The 26786-nt window shown below is 38.5% G+C and overlaps 1 protein-coding gene across 2 annotated transcripts; it reads right to left on the bottom strand.

Annotated features, from left to right (window-relative positions):
- Positions 1 to 1065: 1065 nt before the first annotated feature.
- On the bottom strand, positions 1066 to 25943 carry ssh2a (slingshot protein phosphatase 2a). 2 transcript variants are annotated; one of them, XM_039662562.2, is made up of 15 exons: positions 25780 to 25943; positions 21964 to 22007; positions 9013 to 9122; positions 8136 to 8200; positions 7933 to 8054; positions 7775 to 7840; positions 7614 to 7679; positions 7330 to 7524; positions 5631 to 5724; positions 5348 to 5476; positions 5006 to 5052; positions 4763 to 4909; positions 4493 to 4693; positions 3199 to 4066; positions 1066 to 2788 (listed from the first exon to the last, which is right to left on the bottom strand). In XM_039662562.2, the coding sequence occupies exons 1-15, from the start codon at positions 25840 to 25842 to the stop codon at positions 1496 to 1498; spliced, it is 3510 nt and encodes a 1169-aa protein (XP_039518496.2). In that variant the 5' UTR covers positions 25843 to 25943; the 3' UTR covers positions 1066 to 1495. The 2 variants fall into 2 exon arrangements, with proteins under 2 accessions (XP_039518496.2, XP_039518495.2); XM_039662561.2 differs by lacking the exons at positions 21964 to 22007; positions 25780 to 25943 and adding an exon at positions 14690 to 15243.
- Between the last annotated feature and the right edge of the window lie 843 nt (positions 25944 to 26786).

The following is a 26786-nucleotide window of genomic DNA, read 5'->3' as shown; positions in this document are numbered from 1 at the left end:
GCATTATATGGAGAAAAATCCTGGAATGTTTTCATCGAAAACCTTCAAATTTCTTTTCGATTGAAGAAAGAAAGAAATTTTGAATTGTCATATTTTTTTATTTTACTTAGCTTTATATATATTGTTTCCAGTACTTAAACGCATTTAAATTAGTGGACCAATGCAACAGGTCTAATTTAAGTTATTTCAGCTTTATTTTAATTACTGATAAGTAGTTTAGTTTTCAGTGATTAGCGAGCACTGTACATCAAGAGACTGTTAAATGTCAGATAACATATTGATTGTACTGTGTTCATCATCTAGGCCTGCCTACTTTCCTTCCAAAAATTGCAGGTGAAATTTGATCAACAGCAGGTTAAAATAATTAAAATTTGTTTCATGTCATTCACCAAAGGCTTCAAACACCTTCATTCCCATGATTATTTTGGGATTATCGGGGGAGTGTTTTAATGAATCAGCAGTCTAGAGAAAGCTTTAGCTAAGTGATGAGTCAACCTTAATGAATAATATTAATCAGAGTCAGTCGATGCAGGTAGTATTACGAGAATATTTTAAATAATAGCCACTGATCCCACACAGAGATAAAAATGACTCTGGTGGAACTTCTGTTCTCTAATATGCACCAAGGGTGTGCTCATGTTTTAACAGAACTTTCTGTAAAATTAATTTAAAATACCTGAGATTGATGCAGGACATCATTACTAGTGTACCTTAACTTGCTTGGTTTTGGTAAATTACAAACAAGGGAATGCTGAATGTTAAAATAATGTTAGTGAACAGGCAACAGTACCAACCACCACAACATACAATGCATTACATCATATTGCAGTACAGCTCTTTACCACACTGTGGCGATGTGGTTCAGACAGCAAATTGCACTGAAAGAGCAGGCTACTACAGTTCTCCATCCCAATTCAGATGATGATAAACAATAAAACAAACTACTATCAATACTATCAATAATAATCATCACCACCTCTAAAATTACAAATGCGGTTTGTAATATGCCAATCCTAAAAAACTCTTATTAAACTGTCTACAGAATGAATGACTTGACAAAAATAATTAAAATAGTGCAGTTTTATTTTATGAGTCACAGCTAAAGCACAGGATAAAAAAGTTGATCAAGTTTACCTTAATTTCAAACAGAATCATGACTCCACATGCTGTCAGACATACAGTCAACTCTACCGAACAAGCCAGTGCAAAAATACTCAAATAAAAATGCTATCTAAAAATAAAAATAAAAGAAAAACGTAAAAAAGAAAACAAGAGAGTAAAGTGCATATTTTAAGAAACAACCCTCTTGTTTGAGTTGCAACCTGAAAGATTCTGAACACAAAACTGAAACACACTCACGCTCTCATTCGCACCTACAGTAGCATACATCTTTAGCGTACAAATTTAGCTTAGACCGAATGAAACTTGAAAATTGGTTGCAGTCTGAGATAGCCCTTCACGCTGATAAAAGCAGCACGTGAAAGTTCAGTAATGGTCACATGGTGTTGTACAAAACAGTGACCGTCTTTTTCTTGTCTGACGCTTTGCGGAAACGGCGAATGGGATAAGTCTTTACATGTTGTCGTGTGGACACGGAATTGGTGGGCTGGACAGGGGAGTGTTCAGGGGGACTGGCTTCACCCTCTTGCATTATCTGCAAACATGAGGGTGAGAGGTGGGCGGAGCCTTCAGTCCTGTCCGCCTCTATCAAATGGACAGTGGAATCAGGGTTGGGAGGGCTCTGAGGTAGAACACGCTGCTTCTTATGGGCGTCGTCATGGCTGTGGGTCAGTGGCAAGGAGTGAAAGGTGGATAAAGAGGAAGAAGTGGGTTGATGAAACCCTGTGTTAGCCGGATGGATGTCCCAGTCGCTCAAGTCGTTAGTAGACAGCTCTAGCCGGTCAAGTTTAGCAAGTGAGGCAGAGCGTTTCATGAGCGAGGGAGGGGTAAGACCGGCCTGTCTGATGCGGGCCTCGATTTCCATGGCTCTCTGCCACATCGCAGGTGCTTTGGGCTCCAAGCGTTGCTCCCCATCTAATGAGTTCCACTGGCCCTTGAGCGGCTGGTTCTCCTCAACTTGTGCATTGCAGGCCCCCAGTCCTCCAGCCTCATACAAGAATGCCTGGAGCTCTCGGAGAGTCTCCTGGATCTTCTGCAAGTCCTCACTGCTGCGTGCTAGCCGGAATTGGGGCCTCAACAGGTCGTCTACATCCGTCTCAAGCTCGGTCACGCCTTCTAGCCACAACACAGAGGAAGAGCCAGAGCTGGGCTCAAGAGTGGGGTTCAAAGTGATCTGGTCAGCCTCCACTGAAACACTCCCCTCAAGATACAGTGAGAAGGAAGGATCAGGGATTATACCAGAGTCCTCATCATCAAGCACTTTGGTGTCGCCTCCTTTTCCGTCTGCAGTCTTTTGGGTCTCAGTGCAGCTCGGGGCCACAGCGCCCTCTGGCTTACTGGAGAAAGATTGCAGTTCAGAGCAGTCCAAACATGGGGAAGGAAGAGGAGAGCGAGGAACCTCTTGACCCTGTCGTAGCATAAGCTCCAACTGCTCAGTGGCCCGACGCACAGATCCTGAGGTCCTGTCGGAGGGTGAGTGAGGAGCTGAAGAAATTTGCCCATCCACCTCCTCCAGTGTTGCTGTTTGAGGTGAGTTGCGTGCCAGTGGTGGACCGCAGGTGTGTGATATGGATTCCAGTTCAGTAACTATATGACGCACACACACATTGTTGTCATGGTGAAGGGGTTGGGGTACTGCATTACTATTGGTCTCTGAGTGGGCATGGCACTGAGAAAAGAGAAAATACTTTCAATCAAGAGAGCTTACCACATTAACATAAATGTTCTTTACATTCAATTCATGTTATTGAAGCACCCTCAACTAACTCTTCCATGGCTCACAAAATTGCAATTGTTTTTTTTTTTCCCAGAATGGGAACTGTAGCCATCAACCTCTAAAAATCATCACAAAAAAAGTTCTTCCTTTCATATTCATAATCTTCTGAAGCTACAGCATAATGTACAATTTTCAGTTTACACCAGCAAGAGGCAGTGTTGTACTTCTATGACTTCTATATACTTCCTGTGTCTTTACTTTTAGATCAATAAATGAGTCATCCCATTCAAGTTTTATCATTTATCTTTCAGAATGACATATCAGGAAGTGCATTGATCTTTGAAGTGAGCGCAAACTCTTACCTCATCCGTTTCCTCACTGGGATCATCCAAGGGAGGGGTGCATCTGGATTGAGGTGGCTGCAGAGCAGCCATTTCAGAAAATGAGCGAGGATGCTTGTCCTGGGAAAGACAGAGGAACTTCTCTCTGGCACTAAAGAAGTCAATGCTATCTGTGCTAAGGCGGGATGCGCCAGCATGCACAGAGTCTGCTGCTACCAGATCTGCAGCGTTGGGGTTGTTGTTATCATCACTAGAGTCCAGTTTGGGAATCAAAGGGGCTGCTGAGGGGCTGTCAGCCTCGGGCGTGCTTGGAGAAGGCAGATTCCCTTCATCTTTACTGACAGCCCTTTCCAGACAAAGTTCTAAGCTTTGTGACACTTGATAAGAGTCATTTTGATCAGGAGTGTCAGGGGACAACTCAACAGTATCTGTTTTTGGCTCAGGCACTTGGTGAGACGACTGGGCGCCGAGGTCTGGAGTTGTATTGCCCTCTCTCTCCTCTGGGGAAAGAGGAGGAGCGAGAACGTGTAGAGAGGGAGGAGGGTGGCGACGAGCAACTGGCTCGCTCACCGCAAGGTTCTTACGAGAGTTCTTCGCCATATTCTGCTCAGGCACCACTGTAGCTGCTCGTTGTCTGGGTAGAGGCGGGAGGAAGGGGTCCTCATGTGGCAGCTCACCCGATTTGATATGGGTGTTGCCTGTAACAGGCTGTGGATTGGTAAGGGTCTCGTGCACAGCAATGCCAAGCATCTGCTGGATGGAAGGAAGACTGTTGTTGTTATATGGGTCCGGGTGGTCCAGCGAGCGAGGTGCCTTGCACAGCGGCTCGTGACCCTCTGACAGATCACTATCTGAGTGGGAACGCCACAGCTTGTTATGCCTCTGTTTGCTGGAGGAATGAGAAAGCAAGAAAGACATGAGTGTCAGATGAGCGCCTTTCATCAATATGGTGGAAACATTAAATGTCAGGTGAATCACTGAGGGTGGTGACCGATATCTTAAAAATATAATTAGCTCTGGGTGTGTGAATGGGAATCCAAACACGAAAGCAAGTATGACAGCAAAAGCTGCACAACAAAAGGAATGTGGAGAGACCAGCATAATAGATCACAATGGTGACGAAACTCGATGCCATTGAGTCAAAATACAAAAGCATTTACTCAAATGGAAACTTTTTTTTTACAAGAGCAAAAGTATTACATTTAATCCTAAGGTCAATGTGTGTCAGTAGAACTATTCTTTGGCTCTTTATTTAAAAGGTAAGGTCGTGTTGGATTAAAGGAAATATGAATAAGCATTTGACTTCAAGCTATACCTGGCTAGCAGGATACCCTGGTACTCTTCCAGCTGCTTCATGAAGGATGGGTTTGGTTTGGTGACGGAGCGCCGTTCCTTCACATGGTCGAAGGCTCTTTCCAGGTCCCAGCCATACTCCTTCATAGCGTATGCGATCACGGTGGAGGCAGAACGACTCACTCCCATCTTACAGTGTACCAGACACTTCACCCCAGCTTTCCTGGATCGCAAAACTTTGGTGAAACACCATCGGAGAACCAGAACTTCAGAAGCCAGATTTGCTACTTACTTGGCCTTGGAAATAAACTTGTAGGTGTCATTCCAATACTCCAAGAGGTTTGTGGCCTCCTCGTCATACACTCGGATGTTGTGATACTCGAAAAGCCCGGGGAAGAAATTATCAATCTCGCGCGTCACATTCAGGATGTAGCGAACTCTGAGGAAGTGGGGTGGTAAAATTAACAATGAATGCATCCAGCCGAGCGGATGTATTCGTTTAAAAACAGTGGCCTGGAATAACAGTGTCACTTACCCACTGTTCTGAAGCTCCTCAAGGTTAGAGGCATTCCACTCTGAACCCTGGAAACATAAAGAGAAATTAAACGTTACGGTTGATGCTCCTGAAGCAGGGGTGTCCAAACCTGCTCCTGGATGGCCAACGTCCTGCAGAGATTAGCTCCAACCCGCCTGCATGTAAGTTTGGACGTAGGCATGAAGACCTTGATTAGCTGGTTCGGGTGATTAATTGAGGTTATAGCTAAACTCAGCAGGACAGTGGTCCTTCACAAGCAAGATTGAACACTCCTTCCCCTAATGTCCGTAGGAGATTAGTCCTTTTTATTGAGAGGTATAGACAAGTGGGTAGGAGACCAACCAGATAGACATGGTCGAAGATCTCGGTGGGGCTGTCCATCTGGCCCAGGATGACGATCATCTCATTATCGATGAACTCCTTGAACTCACGCAGGTTGCAAACCATCTGCATCTCTAGCTCCGTCCGAATCTGAAGAAAAAAGTTTTTTGTTACCATGTTTTTACATAAACCTCAAGAACTGGTGGTTTTATTTAAGACATTCAGATTTTGGTGGGATTTACGGAAGGCATCAAACCAAGAAGACTTTAAGATTGCATACTATATGCACAGTGGATGTTTGTACCTCTTTTGAAGTAACGTTTTCCAGGTCCTTCTGCATCATGATCTCTCTCAAACGGGTCTTAATCAGTCTCTCGGTGCGTTCTCTCTCAGTTGGCCTGTATGTATGAAACCAAGAATCATAAATCATCCAGTTCTGTCTCAACGTGAGGCGTGCCTCACCTCGTATGATTCTTTGTATTTCTGTGTGGTATTGTTCGAGTATAGCTACAAAAAACAGAAACTTTAGAACAAAGCCTTTGTTTGAATTAAACAAACAATTTGAAATAAAATCCCAGCTCAGATCCAGTATGTGCAAATATTAATGGTAAATGTGCATCATACCTAGGCCTCTGGTGTTGGGTTCACCATGGGACAAATGTCTCTACACTGATACCAAAACAAGGCACTGATTGGCTACCAGGAGACTGCACTGTGATCTTAATCATTATCAGTAACCTTAAAAACACTTGCTATGCAATGTAGGTCAACACCCTCAGATGGTGGCTGTGTTCACAAGGGCACTCCGAGGGTTGAAAAGCCCCTATGCAGGAAAGTTAAACATGTTTACACATGCCAGCTTGATTGACCTTTATGCAAACTTGAAAAAAAGAAAGTGACAGTGTGTGGAATTATAATCCCATTATGTTCCTATGTATATTCATGCAAAGTGACCATACTAAATCTTAAAGGAGAACTACGGCGCAAAATTAACCTTTGGTCTACCAAAACATTGGTACCTACCAAGTCAACCGTTCTCTGAGATTTGTTTTGATGATAATCAAATGTTAAGAGTTTTATCTCTAAAAATGGTTTAGCGTATAACGCTAGTAATGGGGGCATTTAATAAGTAAAAAGAAATCGCTAGTTTAGACTCAAAATAGCCCCACACTAACACAGTACTATAATGAGGGTTCATTTTGCACCAGAGTTCTCCTTTAAGCTATGGAGACAAAGACAATACCTTAGCTCTCTCAGTTAACCTAACTCAAAAGCATTCAATGGGCACCATTTCACAGGATGTCTAAAAAGAACAGATCCTCTTCACTAAAGACCTCTCAACTCTCGAGGAAAACACAAATCTATATGGCGTAACCTCAGTGCCCTCTTTTAGGGTCACAGTGTCTACTTGATAGACAATTTTCACTCCCCTTCTCAAGCCACCTGTTTCCATCCATCCACCAGGCTACCTATCAATCTCGCCCTTTTTTCCGACTGTAAATCACTACCTCAGCGTGGAGCTATAAAAAGCAAGAGCCTGAGCCTGAATTGGTGTATGTTATAAACACATGCACGTGAGTATGCCTCCAACTGAGGGGAAATTCCCCCTTGCAGTCTAAGCAACAACATGGATTACACCATCAGGCCGCTGTGCATCGAAGAAGTTAGGGGTCATCTCATCGATTTGGCAATAACACATTAATCTATTCAGGGAACGCCATGCCTCCTTGTCTTACTCTGATGCAAACTTGCCCTATGTGATTGAACTTTGCGACTCAAAAAAACAAGGACTGATTTACAACCCGCTATTCACACCTATTTGTAAACAACAATAACTTGGCTCTAAATATGGAAAGTACAATAACAATACCCTTGTTTCATAAGGACACCTATTTCCACAAAACCATACACTGTTGATCAAAGGTTTGGGGTCATTAAGATTTTCTGATGTTTTAAATTTATAATGACTATTTTCTATTATCAATGTTAAAAACATTACTCACACATCGGTGAACAGCACGGGTGAGTCTGCACGGTAGGACTGCACGTCTTGCATGGCGTTCCACTCATTGATGCAGTGCTGGTCGGAGGACACACGGCTCTGATAGTAACTGACCCAGGTCAGGAAGAGACTGCCGGGGTAGTAGTTATGACACCGGGCCACCTCGCAAACCTTATGCAGAGATTGCAAGGCTGACCTAAGAATATGTGCGAGAGAGAAAATACATTAACCTTACATAAAAAAAAAGTATGAAAGTGCGAAAAAGCTGTCTTTATAGACACTCACCACATGGCCTGCACTGAGACTGGTTTGAAGACATGGACTCGGCTAACGGTGGACACGCTGAAGCCACTAATGAGAGGAAAACATTTCTTTTAGTATGAATACTCTGTAAAAGTTTTGTTTAAAAATGCAGAACTGGTTTGTGCATGCATGTTATGCCTCACCCGTCTCCATCCAAGTGTATAAGTGTATCGCTCCACAAAGGTAAAACCAGCCCAACTGTGCAAGTGCTACAGGAAACGCATCATCACATATTCTGAGCACCACCTTCAACATTAACAAATGCAAAATGAACTTATCAGCGTGTCTGCATTATACTGACCGGTCTGAATTGCTGAAGTCCATTCCCAGCACCACATTTTCTTCTGTGTCCTGTCTACCATTGGTGGAGACAATCACCATGTAGCGTGTACGCAGGGTGTAGGCGCTCTCTAATCGGACAGCCTGTGATGGAGACAGAATCAGAGATGATCAGCATTCTTATGCATGGGGTTTGATTAATTAGGTCTGGATGGTGGTAGTTACCAGGCGGATGGTGTCCTCTGGGCGCAGCAGGGTGAACATGATCTGCAAATGCTGCTGAAGGTCACCTGTGAAGGAAACAATAACAACCATAAACCTCTCAGATAATAGTGTTGTGACATTTGCATGCTTCAGTGAAAATTACCCAGAGGCCAATTTCATTTCCTCCCATACAAGACACGTTCCTTGTCAAGCTACTGTGTGATTAAGCTTGGGTTTGTAAATCATGAATAAAATATTAAAATATTAAACCAGTTGGAGAGTTAAAAACAAATATGGTTGATAAAAGTGGCATAGAGAGGACACAAAAACTTTTTGAACCCTTGGAGTTGGCATGAAACAGAAATTGCGATTATCTACAAAAAAATTAATATGAAACTGTGCTAATTTTTTTTACTTTAAATAAATACAGCTTAATTTAATATTTTGTTATCTAATGCAATAAAATTCATTCAATTTATTATGTGTAGCATAAGTACTTTCCTGGGCCACTGTATATAACTAAATAAAAACTTTTTTTTTTAAATTAAATACTGAAGACAAATAAAGATGAATAAAGACTGTATATTATACAATGACTGACGGACCCTAGGGTCCCTTCATAATGCATTCCTGTAAGCTAATGGGTCTCATAATGAAATCAATGCTGTCTATCTGCAAGCAAAGCAGTATGTCCATCAACATGAATGCAATACATGCACACAAACATTCTTGAGTGACAAAATCCTTCATCTCAATGTCAGTTTTATGCATTGCCAGCCACATGGAAGAGTTCAACGTAAACCAATTCCATAACATGTTCATGTGTTAACAGCGTCTGACAGCCAGAGAGAATAGCACAATAAACTGCGTCAAGAGATCCTTTTGTGCGGTTTCATACCTGTGTGTTTGTTCCGCCGCTGAATGATGCGGGGTGCTGAAGAAGAGGAGGAGCCATTTCGAGGGAGGAAGAGCGCAGCACCTTTGACGGTCAGGAAGTTCTCGCTGATGCTGATGACAAGAACAGTGACAGAGAGACAAAGCAGAGATATTGTAAATATTTTTAAAACGTTTTATTTAATATATAATTATACATATACTAAAAATAGTCTGGATACATTTTAAACGTCACAGACACAGACATTTGATTTCTGGAAGTACTGCCACAGTGACGCAAAAGCACACACCAAATTGGTATAACAGCATTCACATCTTGCGCTATCAGTACATTAAGAGGCTCAATCTCATATCTCAAAGTGGTATTGTAAAATATGTGAAGGGGCTTGCAGCTGCAGCGGCTCAGTTATACAGCTGGGAGACGTTTGACCCATGACAGCAGTCATTACGAAGCACCACCTTCATCTCGACACTTACTGTACAGTGACCAGTGGTCTCGCTCATAAACCGCTGTTCCTGTATTACATGCCACAGGCTTTGAACTTTCCACGTCTGGCTCTGAAAAGCACCCTCGGAGTAACTTCTGAGGAATCTGGGTATTTCTGCGGAAACGCCAGCCCTCTGTCTCAGGGTTTTGAGGGAGGAAGGATTGCAGAATTGAGGGAATGCAAGAAGCCCGGGGCAGTCACTCCCCAAATAAAAACAAAGAAAAAAACCCATCAGACTCAGCTGAGCTCATTTCCCACATCCCAGTCACCTCTGACCCAGCTGTTTCCTCCAATCTCTAGTCTCAGTTCGATCTCATGGTCTTTATTTTTTTAGCCGACCCAAGGGTCCAAAGTTAACAACAATTGCTAAGCACCAAATCCAAACCGAGTTTATTAGGAACTAGAACTAAACACATTTAAACAAAAATTATAGAAAATTGACTAGCCTAAACCCTAACAATCAGAAGTTTATCTAGGATGCCTGAAGTGTTTTCTCCTAAATTTCATCTTAAAACCACCAGAAATATTTGCTCAAAACAACAATGTGGTTTCATGTTTTTGTGACAGGCGCAGTTTTAAAGACAGTTATTTTAATCTGTAAAATCTCACACAATACTACTGTTTAAATATATTTTTTATCAAATAAGGCTTGGTGAGCAAAAGAAATTTACATCTGCAAAAAATGCCAAATACAGTTTCATAGCCAGAAAGAAATACTTATAATCAGTGTACGAGGCACACTCACCCTTGGAAGGTGTGATGATCAATTTTTTATTATTATTAAGCTGATAAAACTGTTTTACAGAGTACGGAAGCTTTGATATGAAAAGAAAAGCAAGAAAGTGACAAAGATAGGCAGAAAATTAGAGTATAGTGCAAACAGTCTCTTTTGCTCTGCACTTTGCACATCTATCAGCATATGAGGGGATATGAGCTGCAGGCTGATACAGGGTCGTGGCTAATTTTACACACCTAAAAATAAACAGCAGAGTGAATGAATGCTGATGGACTTTTACAGTGTTGGTAGCTACTGTATATCATCTCGTGTAACCAAACATGACAGCTGGAAGAGCGCTTGGGACAAAACTTTGCAATTTTGTGCAAGACAGCAGACAGTATGCAGACTGCAAAGAACATCGAGGTCTGATAAGATTATTGACTCTCCTGCAGTTTGCACATATTCAACCCAACTACCCATTGTTAAATTATCATTTTACATGAGCTGCAGCTAACATATAGGTATATTAAATACAGACTTTAAGTTAAAATATGAATCTAAAAGTCAATATTATTGTTTTTTCACAATTTTTAGTCTTGCAGAGTGCCACATTTAAAAAGTTAAAATATTTCATGGAATCTCTCAAAATGTGACCATTAAATCTTCATGCATCATAAATACAAAATGGCATTTAAAATAGTTTGAGATGGAGTATAAAAGATGTACTAAAAAGGCACCATGGGTGCAGACACCACTTCGGTGATGTGTCAAGAATATGACCCGGGATACTGTGCCGGCCGGGCAGTTTTTTGCAGCACAAGTATCCGTGCTCAGAGAGTGGAGAGAGCACCGGGGCCATGTGATCCCATTTCCACCCACTGGCATTTCACTAAGTCAGACATGTAAGGGCATACACACGAGAGAAAAAAGAAGAGAATCTAGATAGGTCAGACAGAGGAAATAGATGACCTGCCTGCACTCGTCTACACACAGCTTAGGGAGAGAGGGTGGGAGGGTCATCTTTTGGCATGAAGCGCTGGACAGTAGTTGCTAGGGCACAGACACAATCATCACTATGTAAGGGGCCGTTGAGAGCCATGAAACAAGCTGAAAGATGCCTGACCCCCACCTGTCCCTGGCCATATTAGTCACTCTCCCACTAGGGAAGGGATAAATATAGGTCCGGGCTGAAGGCCTCATGAGTTCAAGCCTGATAAAAATTCAGAGTGAGAGAAGGAGTGGAATTTTGTCACCTTCTGAGATTCGAATTAGCCCCCTTGCCACTAATACAGACAGGTTTGGAAAACTCAGACAGACACGGGAACAAAAATTTGACAGTACAGGCTGGCCTAGTTTTAAAAATTAAACGAGACAGCGAGGAACTATTCAAGTTCACAGTCCTGCTTACTAATTGGTCCACATGTGTGACCAGTCGTGACTACTACTATACTGAATATTAACTATGAAACAGATCAAATTAAAACATAATCTGATATCAAAATATTTAAATTCTGAATATGCTTTTCCCAAGCGTCTGGGCACTTTCCACGAAAAAGAGAAAATAAGATTAGGTTAGTAGAAATTAAGTCAATTTTTTTTCCTAACAAAAGGTGAAAGGAGTTACTTAGAAAGTGTTATTTATTTGTACACCTTAGAAACTCAAATTAAATAATATGAGCCTGTTCATTATTTTTCATGACCCTATAATCCGGTTATAAAATGTTTTGGTAATTGAAAAAGATAAAATAAAAACATTAAATGAAAAAAAAAAACTTACAATGTTGCGTCAGCAGCTAACTGAAACAAATAAGCTAAAAATTCTAAAGATAAACTGAAATAAAGTTAAGATATAAATAAATGAATAAATTATAAAAAGCACATAAACTGATGAAACAAATAAACTTAAATGAAAATTAAAACAACATATTCCAATAAAATTCAATACAATGAAAAGTATTAATAAATATAAATAGTATAAACTACAGTAACATTACACTGGTCTGAATCCAGTTTTGTGTGTTGTTTTCATATTTCATTTCTATTTTATACCCATAAACATGACTAGATTCCGACAACAGAAGTGTATACAACTAGCTGCTTTTTTAAAATCTGATAGCAGACAGAGTATAGTTCTCGCTCCCAAAGAACGATGACGATACCAACCCTTAAGCGCATCACGTGCATACTTGACTTGGAAGTTGGAAAACACGTGCTTCTCTACGTCACTGACTGTGTGAAGTAAAGGTAAGTATAATTCTGTTTCTCACTGCAAATGTCAACACACTGCTCAACTTCCTTCTAGTATCTCACACCTGTAATTTCCCAGCCAGGTTAATCATTAAAGCTCACTGACAAACACAGGCCTATTCTTAGCTCTGTTTCCTTAGTCAGTGAATGAGGAGTAATGGAGGTTTTTATATGCTTACAAATTATCCTGGAAATTCCCATCAGGTATCACCTGCTCTATCTGACGGATTAAAAAATTGGATTACGGTTCACTAAAAATGAAATGATCCATATCTACTGTTGGTTTGCAAGATAAAAGTACACTACCCCAGTGATCAAGTCTTTCCTATTAACACAGTAAATAACATCAGTTCTGATTCCTCTGCATAAGGAGAAAAAACAAACAAATGATGCTGTAACAATATTGATTAATGTCAGATGACTGCTTATTCAGTCTAAAAACAGAGCCATACATCTCTGCTCTGCACTGAAACATGAAAGAAACCAATCGACTGGAGTTTAGCCCTGACTCAAAAGATTTCACAGTCTGGTGGGGTGTAGCAAATAGGATTTAGAACATGCTGCTTATTTTGAGGTTTCAAGCAGTCCGGGGTCTTGGACATATGCAAAATCTGTGGTCGAAACATGTTACCTGTCGGTGTAAACCAGCAAACCCAAACAGCATGCAAAAATGAGTGAGAACCTCATTCAAATCAAATTCAAGTTGACGTAAGAGCTCAGTTTAACTTTAGTTAGGTTTATTATGAGATCCACCATCAGGTTTTCATTATCAGTGCTGGCATCTTGCCAAAGTAATAAAAAGTCTAACTGAGTGGAGACGAGTCCAAAAACACCAAAAGGTACCATGTGTGCCAACCATTAAAATATTTCACCTTACTTTCTATCTCTAGAAATTTACACTTGGTTACTTTATGAATCTTGGTGGACTGGATTGCAAATTGGGTATCAAATTTACACTTGGCCACACATCTGTAAACAGATATTAATCCTATCTTTAATACCCCCACAATATGCAAATTTAACCAAGTTCACATTTTTGATGATGCTGGACAGCAACATTTTGCAGAACTTAAGTCAAATCTTTTGTACGCATCTCAAACCACTTCCTGAATCGCATTGTCATCAATTACAACTCAAAACCAACTTGGAGGACATTTACAATTGCTATTTTCATCAAATAAAGATCGCAAAGCTATCTGGAGCTTTGTGTATAAGTTTCTTAGTTCATGTTTTTGTTCTTTGCGAGTGAACGCAAAGGTTCTCAGGGGAACGCAAAACATTTGTGAGAGAATGCAAAAGCATTATCAAATAATTTTTTCATTCATGTCCCTTTAGGGGCTCCATAATATGCACTGTAATTAAAAATTATACACATTTTTAAAATAAATAAATATTTTTGTCCAACAAGGATGGCACTGAAATTATGACAGTAAAGTTTTTCTTCCAAATAATTGTGACAAATGTTTCTTTTGAACTTTCTATTCATCAAAGAATTCTGAAAAAAAAAACCCTCTGGTTTACACTAAAATATAAAGCAGCACAACAGTTTACAACATTAATATTAATAAATGTTTCTTGAGCAGAATGATTTCTGAAGGATCATGTGACACTGAAGACTGGAGTAATGATTATGAAATATCAGCTTTGCATCAGCGGAAGAAATTACATTTTAAAATATATTAAAACAGTTCAATTGCAATGATATCGGAGTTGACGAAACCAAACTTTTGAACGGTAACGTATATATTTTGCATATGAATTATACAAACATAAAAAAACTCAGTATTACCTACTACATACAAAACATGCCATTACATAGTGCGTTGGTACTAGACACACAATTAAAATAAGTTTGTGTTGTGACTTTATATGGCAATGATAAAAAAGTTGACGCAGAGTTATTACGACTCATCCATTGAGTGAATCACAATACTCTCCTGTCATCTTTCACAACGCACAACTACGTCAAAGGCTTGGGATTAGGAAACATCCACTTCTGCTAACTGATGTGACGAGAAGTATTTCGCAGTGTATTTACCGTCACAATAATTGCATTCGTGTGAAAGTCATAATCTTGATTATCAGAGTCAGTAGACTAACGTTACACTAAAAAAATCATTCGCACAAATAACTGCTATAGTATAACTAAGTTACTTAAGAGCGGAATCAATGGCGATTTACATTGCTTATAAATGTGGTAACCTACATAGCAGTTGAGCTTTACTTACAGCTGGTTGATCTGGTTTTGAGAAGCGACCGCATTGTCGGAGAAGTACGGCATTATTTTCGCCCCGCAGCAGGAGCAGAATCCCCGGGCAGAGGAGCTTGAGCTCTCCGTGATCGCCACACTCTCCAGGGTCATGACGGAGGACCAGAGAGCCGGATATCCTCAGATAGATCCCCCAACAGCCATCATACTACCAAAGTACTAAAAAGCTGCTCAAAATAAATAAATCGGGTGCTTTGAACAGTCTGCTAAAATAGTTTTAAAATGATCCGTCCATAAGGCCTTAAAAGGACACCAACGTGGCCTTATAATAACGTAATGGGTGATAAAATAAATAAATAAATAAAATAAAAAAAGTCCCCAGAAGTTAATCGTTTCGTTTAAACCCAGTAAACACTGTCCCTAAACAAGCGCAAAACTACAAATGAGAACGTATAAAGATACAAAAACAAACTCTACATGTGCATTTGCTTTGGCATGAGCCGACGACGGCAAGCCGCTTCACTCACACAACTCCCGTGTGTAAGAACTGCGGTGCGGCGCACTAATGCTTGAACAGAAGAGAGGAGGAGCTGCTGACATGTGCTTCAGGAAGGGTCCAATGCAGGACTACACAGACGGCCGACACTTCAGACACCCGCGCAAGGACACGGAATACGACCTCAGCTGCGAAATCACGAGCCTGGAGTGCACTTCAGTGCATCCTTCACATCAGACAGTTGTTTTCCATGAGCAGTCAAGAGGCTCTATGAATAGCTGAGATTTAAAAAGAACATAGGTACAGGGGGAAAAAAACAAAAACAAAACATTTAGCAAGCCAGGTTTAAACTGCAAGTGTGTTTAAGGATGAATCTGACAACAATTCAAGGTCATATTTCATTTTACACATTTCTTTTTTGCATAAAGCTTTTATATATATATTTTTGATTTGGGTCTGTCTGGGATCTTGGACATATGCAAAATCTGTGGTCGAAACATGTTACCTGTCAGTGTAAACCGGCAAACCCAAACAACATGCAAAAATGAGTGAGAACCTCATTCAAATTAAATTCAAGTTTTGACGTAAGAGCTCAGTTTAGCTTTAGTTAGGTTTGTTATGAGATCCACCATCAGGTTTTCATAATCAATGCTGGCATCTTGCCAAAGCAATAGTCTGAGTGGAGAGTCCAAAACAGCAAAAGCTACCATGTGTGCCAACCATTAAAATATTTCACCTTACTTTCTATCTCTAGAAATTTACACTTGGTTACTTTATGAATCTTGGTGGGCTGGATTGCTATCCGATGGGGAAGGCACATCACATTTACACTTGGCCACACATCTGTAAAGCCTTTATTTATTTATTTTTGATTTCAGATATTACTATAATTATATTATAGATTAAAATAATAGATTTTTCCTAATTACAGTGTGGTGGCATGTGTTTAATTGTAATTTCACAAGTTCACAATTACATAGAGTAAAGGTTATGCATATTTGGCTTGCTATCCGAGGGGAGGGCTCCGAGGGTCCCAAACCCCCCTGTCTCCTTATAATTTTTTATTTCAGAGAAATTCCATTTTTAAATAAGTGGCCGTCCCGAAAAAAAAGTCGCCCGTCAAAGACGCAATATCCGCGCTATCCTCGGTTTCTGCTCGTACTGCCATAGCAATGACGTAAACATGGCGACAGACGTGGATGTTAACGTTACCTCAACATGATGAAATGTTAGAATATCGTCAGTATGTTATACTAATGTTGAGCCTACTGCTAGTTTCATATAACAAACAAACGAACACGTAACATTATAACTTTCCACACACATTTAAATGCCGTTTAGTATGATAGTGTAACGTTAGACCAAGTGAAGTCTAATTTGTTTAATTAGTCTAATAAACTAAGCTGTGCGAGTAATCCAGCACTTGCATGTAGTTCAGTAAAATTCAATGTCCTTATTCATTTACATCCGTGGGACTCGGTGTGATATCTGTCTCTTTAGCAATCGCGACCTGCTTCATACCACTGTAATGTTAAATCCATAAACATTATTACTGTAGATCCATCAGCTTGTCAGCAAGTCCCATCATTCAGCTCATCACTGCGTCATCAACCTACGCCTTTGTTATTGTTGAAAGCTGCGCCCTCTTGCGGCGAAAAAAAAATACATATTGCACCTTTAATAAAACATTATAAAATAATGTAAAAAAAAAAACCAACTAACTCTCCTTCATCATTTGAATTTGAGGTAAATAATAAATAAGAGAGAGGAACGTTTCAGTTCACAGGTTCGTGAGATTCACCCAACATTCTTTTAAGACCGTCTTGAGAAATGTTGTAATCAAAGGCCTTGGTCAATTGAGGTCTGAGTGATAAACTTCTCAGAGAGTAGAGAGACAATATGGTTTCACACAGTTGAAAACACTCAGTCTCTAGTTTATTTAGGCCATGGCTTGTCTTATTTATGTGAACACATAAAACCCAACAATGCTGTTTGTCATAGAAAGTGGAAAAGGTACATGCACAGCAGGCCTTGAAACAAAAATCATACCATAAGAATCTCAAAAAATACTTTAGGTTTGATTCTGAAGTCACAAGATAGTTTGTGAGAGGACCACAGACATTGTTCATACAGAACATCACTGTTATGTAAATCCAAGTGAATGACTGGGCGTGCCTCCAATATTTACTGACAGTAAGGAACTAAATACTTCAAATACATCATTAAATCACATTTCAAAATTGATAAACGTTTACTTTCCGATTCACTAGAAGGGAAGGTTTATTGTTTGCAAACCGCATATTTGGCCCGTCACAAGATTCAGTCTATTTTTTCTGTGTTCTTGTCAAAGGCGATGACTTGACCCAGACCAATGGGAAAATCAATCTTGTTTAAAAAGGCACAACACGACAAACACTATAAATCTCTCATCCAAATATCCGAGTGAGTTCATGCACAACAAGTTTTACATACCATCATATTATTTGATTTATGGATATTTTTCATCTTTGGAGACTTAAAAGCAGGGTAAGGTGTAAACTAAACACACCACTGCGATTTCAAGGTAGATGTCTCAATAAAAGCCTTAGACGACTTAACGTCACCAAGACATTTGCATTACGGCTTGAAAGAGAAACCTGGGTAGTTTGACAGAGAACAGTAACAGACAAAATGTCTGGTTTTAACAGATAAACATCAGTCAGTGCAGAGAAAGACTTCAAATGAACAAAATCAGACTGCTGGGAATCAATATTGAGATACTAATCGATTGTTCACTTAAACCCATTAAGGCTACTGGTTTAGAGCTCGCTCTTCTACATGTCTGAGTGAATTTTATGTAAACAGTAAACCTACTTAAATCTAAATCTAACTTGCACGTGAATACATGACGTAGGTTCTACGTGCTTAAGATTTTTGGGATCAACACACCCATCTCCTCGCGTGAAAATACATCTCATTCCGCTTTGCAATGCATTTGTTCTTGTGACAGTATAACATCTGAAGCCTTATCAAAAACATCTCCAGGCTGTTAACACAGTCAGGGTTGAGTAAGCTACTTTGTGTTTATTTCAGACTTTTCCCATTTGACTCTCTTGGCTGGTAATTTGAGATATTGCTGTTGTCAAGTCGTGTTTACAAAATTTTGAGTCCGTGTTGTGCAACAGCTGCCGTCTTGCATGCAATGTCCTGGAAAAGGTCACTAGTGCTTCCAAGATAATGAACACTCCCTTGATTACCCCCATTCCATGACCACAGTGTTCTTAAGAGCCAGCTGTTTCCTATACTTGGAGCTGGGAACGTGTCTGATACCAATTCTTTACTACACTCTATTAAAAAAGGGTCAGCCACATGGAAAATCCTGTGGGCGGTATGACCAAAATCTTATATTGCGGCATGAGTAATTTTATTACGGTAAAGGGAAGTCACTATATAGTTGTTGTGGCTGGAAATTCAACCCAGATTCTCAGATTCTTCACAAATGAAAAAAAAAAAAATTTTAATTTTAATAACATTAAATGATAGAAATATAGTGTATATATGTATGTGTGTGTGTGTGTGTGTGTGTGTGTGTGTGTGTGTGTGTGTGTGTGTGTGTGTGTGTGTGTGTGTGTGTGTAAAAGACAAAGATCTGATTATAAAATGAAAAGTCTGTTATCAAGTGCAAAAACAGCTTGATCAATTGAATGCATTGAATAAAAGTGTTAAATGATTTCCAAAAAGTTCAATAGTAGTTGAATAGTAGTGTACCTCACCAGGACTTTTGTCTACCACCTATTATAAATGTACATCTCAAAAAGTCAAAAGATGAATACATTTCAAATATCACTCGGTGAGATATGTTCAAAGCCGCCGTAAATAAATATAAGCCTATAAATGCACAACTGCGACAAAACACTGAATTCAAAAGGTGCAAAGTTGATGAGTTTGAGTTTTTTGAGGAACCAGAAGCAACCAAAGTTCGAATCTTTGCTTTTGGTCCTATCCTGATCCCTCTCACTTTCGCTCCAACAAAAATGGCAAAATAAAATATGTTACATAAACAAAGAATAAATGAATTACTCCCATTATAAGCAAAGCTATCTACTATGAAAGCACTCATTTGCAATGAATTACACCACATATACCATGTTATAGTGTAGCAGAAGCACCGGTTGACACAAGATTACACCTGAATATATTTAAATAAACTAGGTGAAAAGAGAAACTCATGCATGAATAAACTTGCTCTGCCCAGCCCTGTGACAAATGGTCAGCCAACCGAATTTATATACACATACTCATAAAAATATATTTGTAAGTGGTCCAGAAAAACCTGTTCGGCCACACTGCTGTGACACCTTAAAGGGATACTCCACCTTTTTTGGAAATAGGCTCATTTTTTTTCTAATATCAGAAAATCGGCTGAATGGATTCGAAAATGGTAAAACTCAACTTTTGAGTTGTAAAATGAGCTTATTTCCAAGTTCCAAGTTAATATCTCTGAAATTTTCCTTATATGCTGGATCTATTTTTCTATTCTGTTTCCTGGTGCCGGTATCTTCTGCTTTCTCTCTTAACCACCCCCTTATCCAGCCCCAAGACTAATTTGAGTTGCTGGAATGAGGCCAGTGCACAAAGCAAATTTATTGCAGGCCAGCTAAATAACACAATAACTGCACTGCATACTGACTTAATAGTCCCATAAAAAGAACAATAAATGCAAACGCTGATGATGACAGTCTTGCTAATACATACAATTCAGACATACAGATTCATTCTGTAATCTCTTTAGCAGCTACAACTTGAACTTGTTGTAGTTCTTATGTGTTTTAATACATTTGATTTGTTTTAACCATGTTTTTATTCATCAACCACATCCTTCTCTGACCACATGGGGTTTTACAAGCACGGAGTCCATTTTAAAATTCCTCCGAGATACACACCACATGCTGTAATGATTGTGATTCTTTTTAGTTTCAAAAGTGATAACCATCGACAAGTCCATGTTGTTGTTTTTGTTTAAAGAAATTATACTTTTATTCCACAACAATGCATTAAATCGATCAAAAGTTACAGTTAAGACATGTACTGTAGCAGCACAATTGTATTGCTTTCTGAAGGATCATGTCACACTAAGTAGGTAATGGCTGATGAATATTCAGCTTTGCCATCACATATCTTTTAAGATACAAAACAATTGTTTTAAATTGGAATAATATTTCATAATATTATTGTTTTTAATGTATTTTGATCAAATAAATGTGATCTTATAGCATAAGAGACTTTTTTAACCCCAAATATTTGAAAGGTAGTGTACATGGCAGCAACACAGCTAAATTAAAAAGCATTTATATTTGTGCTCCAATCCAGAGTGTACCGAGATTCCCTACTCAGTCCCTTGAAATCATACATTATCATGCACAGCGAGATATACTTAATTCAGGCCAAATGTTGTCATCGAGGGTCAGGTTGTTGCACAGGGGTGCCAGTGGGAAAAGGCAAAAGAAAACACACAGCGCTCAGAGATATGAGAATAACGCAAGAAAATGACATCATAGGATTACCTAACAAGCCGTGTAATTGAGGACATGTGTGGCACGGCATTGAAAGTGCCAAGTTTTGGGGTCCCTTTTAAGCTTGACCTGGGGGTTCTAGTTTTTGTCTTGGATACTACACAAACAAAAGTCTGATGTCATGCAAGACCTTCCCAGACGATTCCAACTGGTGGTGGGAAGCCAAACAGCGTTGCATAACTAAGCTTGAATAGTTCTCATGCACCAGGATTCTTATGATTCAAATTAGACTAGAGTCTGAATCCTGTCAAGACCTTCTAATGAAAGCCCTACGCTGTCAACCATGTAATGCAGAAGTTTTCTCCACAAGTTTGTACTTTAATGTCCTATAATTTTGTGGAGTTAAATGTAATAAAATGTGTAGAACTCGGACCACTACAAGTTTATTAGCTTATAGTATCATTATATATATATATATATATATATATAAAATAATAATGATTCTATAATATATAATTTATTTAAAACATTTAAATAATCAAAATAAAAAAACGCAAGTGGTGGGAAATGGGAATGTGTAGACGTTTTTTTTTTAATGTTAGCAAAAAACAAATTGCGTGCAAGCCTATGTACTATAATAGGTTCTCATGTGAAGTCTGATTTACCACAAACCACAACGGAGATGTTGTAAACAAGAGACGTATACAAAAGAATCAAGTCTGATGTCACTACATACGCGTGTACTCTAAAAAACACAAATAGTGCTGACCTCAGATACAGCAAACTGATAATTATGCAAATATCTTACTGGCCAAATACTGTAGTGTACTGGACTGCATAGTCACGTACATTAGGAAGTCAAAATTCAGGTCACCATCTTCCTGGTTACTCAAATAATCATTAACTATTTTCAATTTTTCAGTTCCTTTCTTAGACACAGATATTTATTGTTACATTATCTGAAATCAAAGATGGGCTTCCACATTGACTTCAATTTTTTCACTAGTCCTACTTGGCAGATCAAACAATAGAGTTACCCATTCTGAACATGAACCAACCATTATTAAAAACTCAAACTCTGGCTGGGTTTGAATATTATTCATGTTCTGTAAGTCACGCATCGTTCAGAATACCCCCCCTTGGTGGAGATACTGCATAAGATGGATCGAAAATGAAGTGAATGTTTTCCTCAAAAACAAAATGATTGTTCGGTCAAGTGTGGCTATGAATATCTAAGAGATAAATGTGGATTTTAGCACACTGGTGGGTGAACAGATGAAGTTAAATGCAGGCCTGTGGACGTACCTTCTGGGCTGAGAGCGTCGGTCATCGTCAGCACTTCCTGCCTCCTATAGGAAGAGAATGAGGAAAAAGAGAGATACAATAGTCAGACCTAGAGTACATTCAAGCAGATTACAGTGGTCCAGCGTGAAATCCAAAACTTACAGTAATTGCACTCCTACCTGTACCTCTATCTGCAACGATAGGCAGATAAAGTGCTAGTTTTTCCCATCAAACTTTAGCATCAGCCAACAAGTGACAGGAAACTACAGAAATTACACACAAATTATATTCCCCAGTGTTAAAATATACTGCTTCTCCACTTTTTGACAGATTTTGTATACTTTTTCCTATAATAAAAATTCATAATTATTTTCAAGTTTAGCAAAAACAAACTGAACTGCCGCACGAAAAGACACCACGGTTCTGATATGACTACTAGAAAATACTGTAATAAATGTAATAATAATAGTCATTAATATTCAATTCATATTTTCGGTCAGTAAGCTTTTTTCATGTTTTTTTGAAAAAAAGTCTCTTATGCTCACCAATGCTGCATTTATTTAAACAAAAATTCAGTAAAAACAGGAATACTGAAATATTACAAATTAAAAGTTTTCTTTTTTAACATTTTAAAATCTTTATAATTAACATTTTTGGTGTGAGAGGGCCTTAAAACTACATTCTAAAGTATGTACTACCATATTTGTATTATTTTTCACTATGCAGTATGTACACTGTGCAAAATATGAATTTATTGAGAGGTTGACAAACAAAATATTTGAGGTTAATTAAATGTTATGTTATTAACAGCACATTATTCATATAATTTTGTAGTATAGGTTATTTCCTAAAACAATATCAACCACAATTTGAACATCATTTGATTATTTGATCAGAATGTAAAATGTAATTTATTCCTGTGACATTAAGCTGAATTTCAGGATCATTACTCCAGTCTTTAGTCATGATTTGCTGCTCAAGTAACATTTCTTATTATTATCAAGGTTGAAAACAGTGCTGGTTAATGTTTTTGTGGAAACAATGATACATTTTTTCTCCCAGTATTCTTTGATTAATAGAAAATTCAAAACAACAGCATTTATTTGAAATCGAAATTAACATGATACACTCTAAACAATGCCGGGTTGTTTGAACCCAAATTTGGGTAAAATATGGACAAACCCTTGTGTTAAAAATGTAAATTATAATTTTAACCCAACTTCAACTTTCACTTTCAACTGTAATTTTTTTAAATTGCATTTTTAACCCAACATTTGGGTTTCTCCATATTTGACCCAAATTTGGGTTGAAACAACCCAGCATTTTTTAGAGTTTACATGGCTTAACTGTCACTTTTGATCAATTTAATGCATCCTTAATAAGAGTATTAATTTCATTCAAAATAATAATAAAATATATTACACTTTTTAAATCAGTAGTGTAGATGAGGATAGGCACTCAACACACAGACACGTCAATCCCAAGCAAAATAGAAGGGGACGTTTATTCAAAACCCTTCTCCATCTGCAGTCACATTAAGAAAGAGAATCTTTTGTCTAATGACGCATCAAGCCTGCTTATCAAGCGGCTCGCACATCCCTGTCTTCCAGTGATTGATATCTTTCAAAACTAAACCTTCTCTCACACACACACACACACACACACACACACACACACACACACACACACACACACACACACACACACACACACACACACACACACACACACACGTGATTACTGCAAAGCTTCAGGCTTCCTCTGCCTACAAGCTATGTTTAATCCATGCTGCCTGTTTCAGTAATCCCAAATTCCCAATCCCAGAGTACTTTCTCGGGGATCAGGCAGCCATGCTGCATATGGACGTCACAACCCAGTGCTGTAAACTATTCAGACTACAATAGCCATGCTAAATGCCAAAATATGCTTCTCCAGCAAACAACAGTGTGACATACGCTGCACTGCAGGGCCATAAACTAAGGTGGTGTTTGTGTGAGTATATTGTAAGGTATATTGCTTCAGTAATATGAGAATGTACAACAATGTAACTCTTCACTTCCAATTTATTTCAATACATTTGAGAAAGTGGCTAATTTGCTTAACCAATACCAGCTCTCAGCAAGTAAAGTTTGCATGCAGGCATGAATCACAACTGGCGTCAAGCATGGCGTACTAATATGGCTCGCTGGGATAGGTTCACTGAGGACTTTGTCTGGAAAACCTTGAGGCATCTCACAAGATGACTCACATGGAAGCCTCAATGGGATCACATGATGGTAATGGGGGGGGGGGGGTATCGTGACTTATTATTTGATCAGGCTGAAAGTTTTTAAAAGACATTTTAATTATATATATATATATATATATATATATATATATATATATATTTAAGCTTTTATTTTATGAGATAATAACCAGATAATGACACTCACTGAATTGAATGTGCAACTTATAATAAATATGGTCAAGTAACATGAAAGTCGCACAAGCAAACTAATATTGTAAGTGTTTATTGCTGCATCTTATATTGTTTCAAATATGTACTATATGAAGAAAAATATATATAATATTCATATACTGCGTAGTAACCAGTTAAAAAAAAATTCATATTCTATCAAATAAATACTAATTCTAAATCCAAATGAAAATGAAAAGGATGTATTGGTGTACATATTTCAAGGTTTAAATATTGGAATTTCATGGTGAGAGTCTTAATGTCACTGAAAATTACTTCTTGTGGACCGCAAGACACGACAAATCATGACGTGAGCTTTTAGCTTTATAGAACTAACCCACTTTTCATGCACCATCACCCCCTTGTCATCAACAAACGCATTCATCTCAAGTAAAAACTGTGTTGTCCAGATCTCAAAATAGTGGCTATAGACATATGCATATACGTTCAGAATAGCACAACTATACTTTGCTTAATATTTCTGCAGTGTACAATGTGAATGCATATACACAAATAATTACAGCCACAGTTTTACCATCTCTTTCTTTGACACTTTATTTTAGCATTTTGTTATGAGCATTAAAACACATTAAAGAAAGTAAAAGATCCATGGTCAGTCTCTGCAACACAGACAAACATTATGAGATATGCTTGTTGAACCACAAATTGTGTACTGGTGGTAATACTAATTGTGAATTTGTGAGAAAACATTCAGAGAAACTGGGAAGTTGTGTAAACACACAGGGCTGTGATACTTTATCAAATTGCAACAGTACAAATAGGCCAAGTCAATGCACTACTGTATCAGGGCAAAGCTTTGCACAGATTCTAACCAGTATTTGTGACACCTACTGTATCCTATCATCCTAGACACAGTTTTAACACAGTATAAAATGTGTGTGTGTCCTTTCGCCATATTTGAGGTAACTTATAACTAAGACATTTCCTCCAAAACCTCAATTTAAAGTATTGATCTGATTATATAAATTTAATGCAACAGAATGACAGGGTACTACAATAAAGATTAAGTCCAGATGTCACTATACACGTACTACAGATCCTATGCTACAGAACAGCAGCAGCTAGCAACTAGCTCACAAAACTACAGTAATAAAAAATACAATTTGCTCACTAATAGCAGGCTAACCTTAATGGAGAGTTGTAGTTATTTTAAAATAACATTCAAAAATGAAACAAGAAACTACGAACGCTTGTACAGAACAAAGCATGACCGGCTAGTTGCATGTCTACTAATGAACTGATAAGCTCAGTATAGATCTACGCATGCGCAGTAAACACTAAAACTGTCGCTGCTGCTCGGACATGGATATAAGATAATTTAATAAGTAGAGAAAAACTGGTCAAATAGATAAGAAACTCACCGACACACACGGACTGGAGGTTGTACTAGGGGTTGGCGACCGTTGTACGATGACCAGCGCCATTAAGGTCCAGGAACACAAGAAGTAAAAGAAGGTAGCAGCGAAACTCACATCATTTGGTGCCGTCGGACATAGGAAGATGTGCAACGTCTTTGAGCTCGCTCAGATCTGTTCGCTCTGCGCATGCGCGATGCGTCCCAGCTGTCAATCCACTACTAAACAGTAATTTAATAAAGGGGTGAGGCTCTCTAAATCCTTTAAATGATGCGTTGCCATGGAAAGAACGTCATAGTTGATAGTTTTGTGGATGCCATTTGAATATAACTATTTTAAACAATTTTCGTCTCATTCTTTTATAAATTAGGCTAAATGGGGAACAGCCAGGGAGTGTTGTAGCCTAAAAATTGAGCAAGCTGTAGCATAATCGTCTAAACAAGCTTTAAAAAGAAAGATTAAATAAGAATGTAGCCTATAATGTCACGTAAATAAGCTGTATTTTGTTAGTTGAATTTGTTTTGAATTTTGAGACAGAGTGCTTAATTTAATGCTTTTTTATTATTTCTATTAAAATGTTTAAAATGAAATGTGGGGGAAGGTGGTGATGGTGGATGACACGATACAGGCATAGACCTATATATTTTTTCCTTTACTTGATTTTTTCAAGTATTTTGAATAACATGTACAACAATCATACTTGTATTCAAATATTTCTGAACTAGACAAAGACAAATATGTGAAATATGAAATCAAAGTATTTTCCCTAACAATAATAACCTAAAATAACCTAAATTTGCCATGTCCATATTGATCAGCTGCTCTAAAACATACCTTCATAATGAATGTGTGATCTCATTTCACAGCTTCATTTAAAACCTTTGGAAACTTAACCTCGTGTTTACCTCCTTCAATACAACATTGAGGAAGCTGTTTTCAAGGTGACAGTAAACACTCCACACCTAGATGACTGATGCTAAGGTCATGTTTCAAAGGGAGCTGTAGTCTGTCCC

The sequence above is a fragment of the Pimephales promelas genome, chromosome 16 (genome assembly GCF_988280905.1).
Source record: "Pimephales promelas chromosome 16, fPimPro1.hap1.1, whole genome shotgun sequence".
In the NCBI taxonomy this organism is placed as follows: Eukaryota; Metazoa; Chordata; class Actinopteri; order Cypriniformes; family Leuciscidae; genus Pimephales; species Pimephales promelas.
Note: the sequence above shows the minus strand (reverse complement) of the source record. Positions and strands in the feature narration are given on the sequence as shown.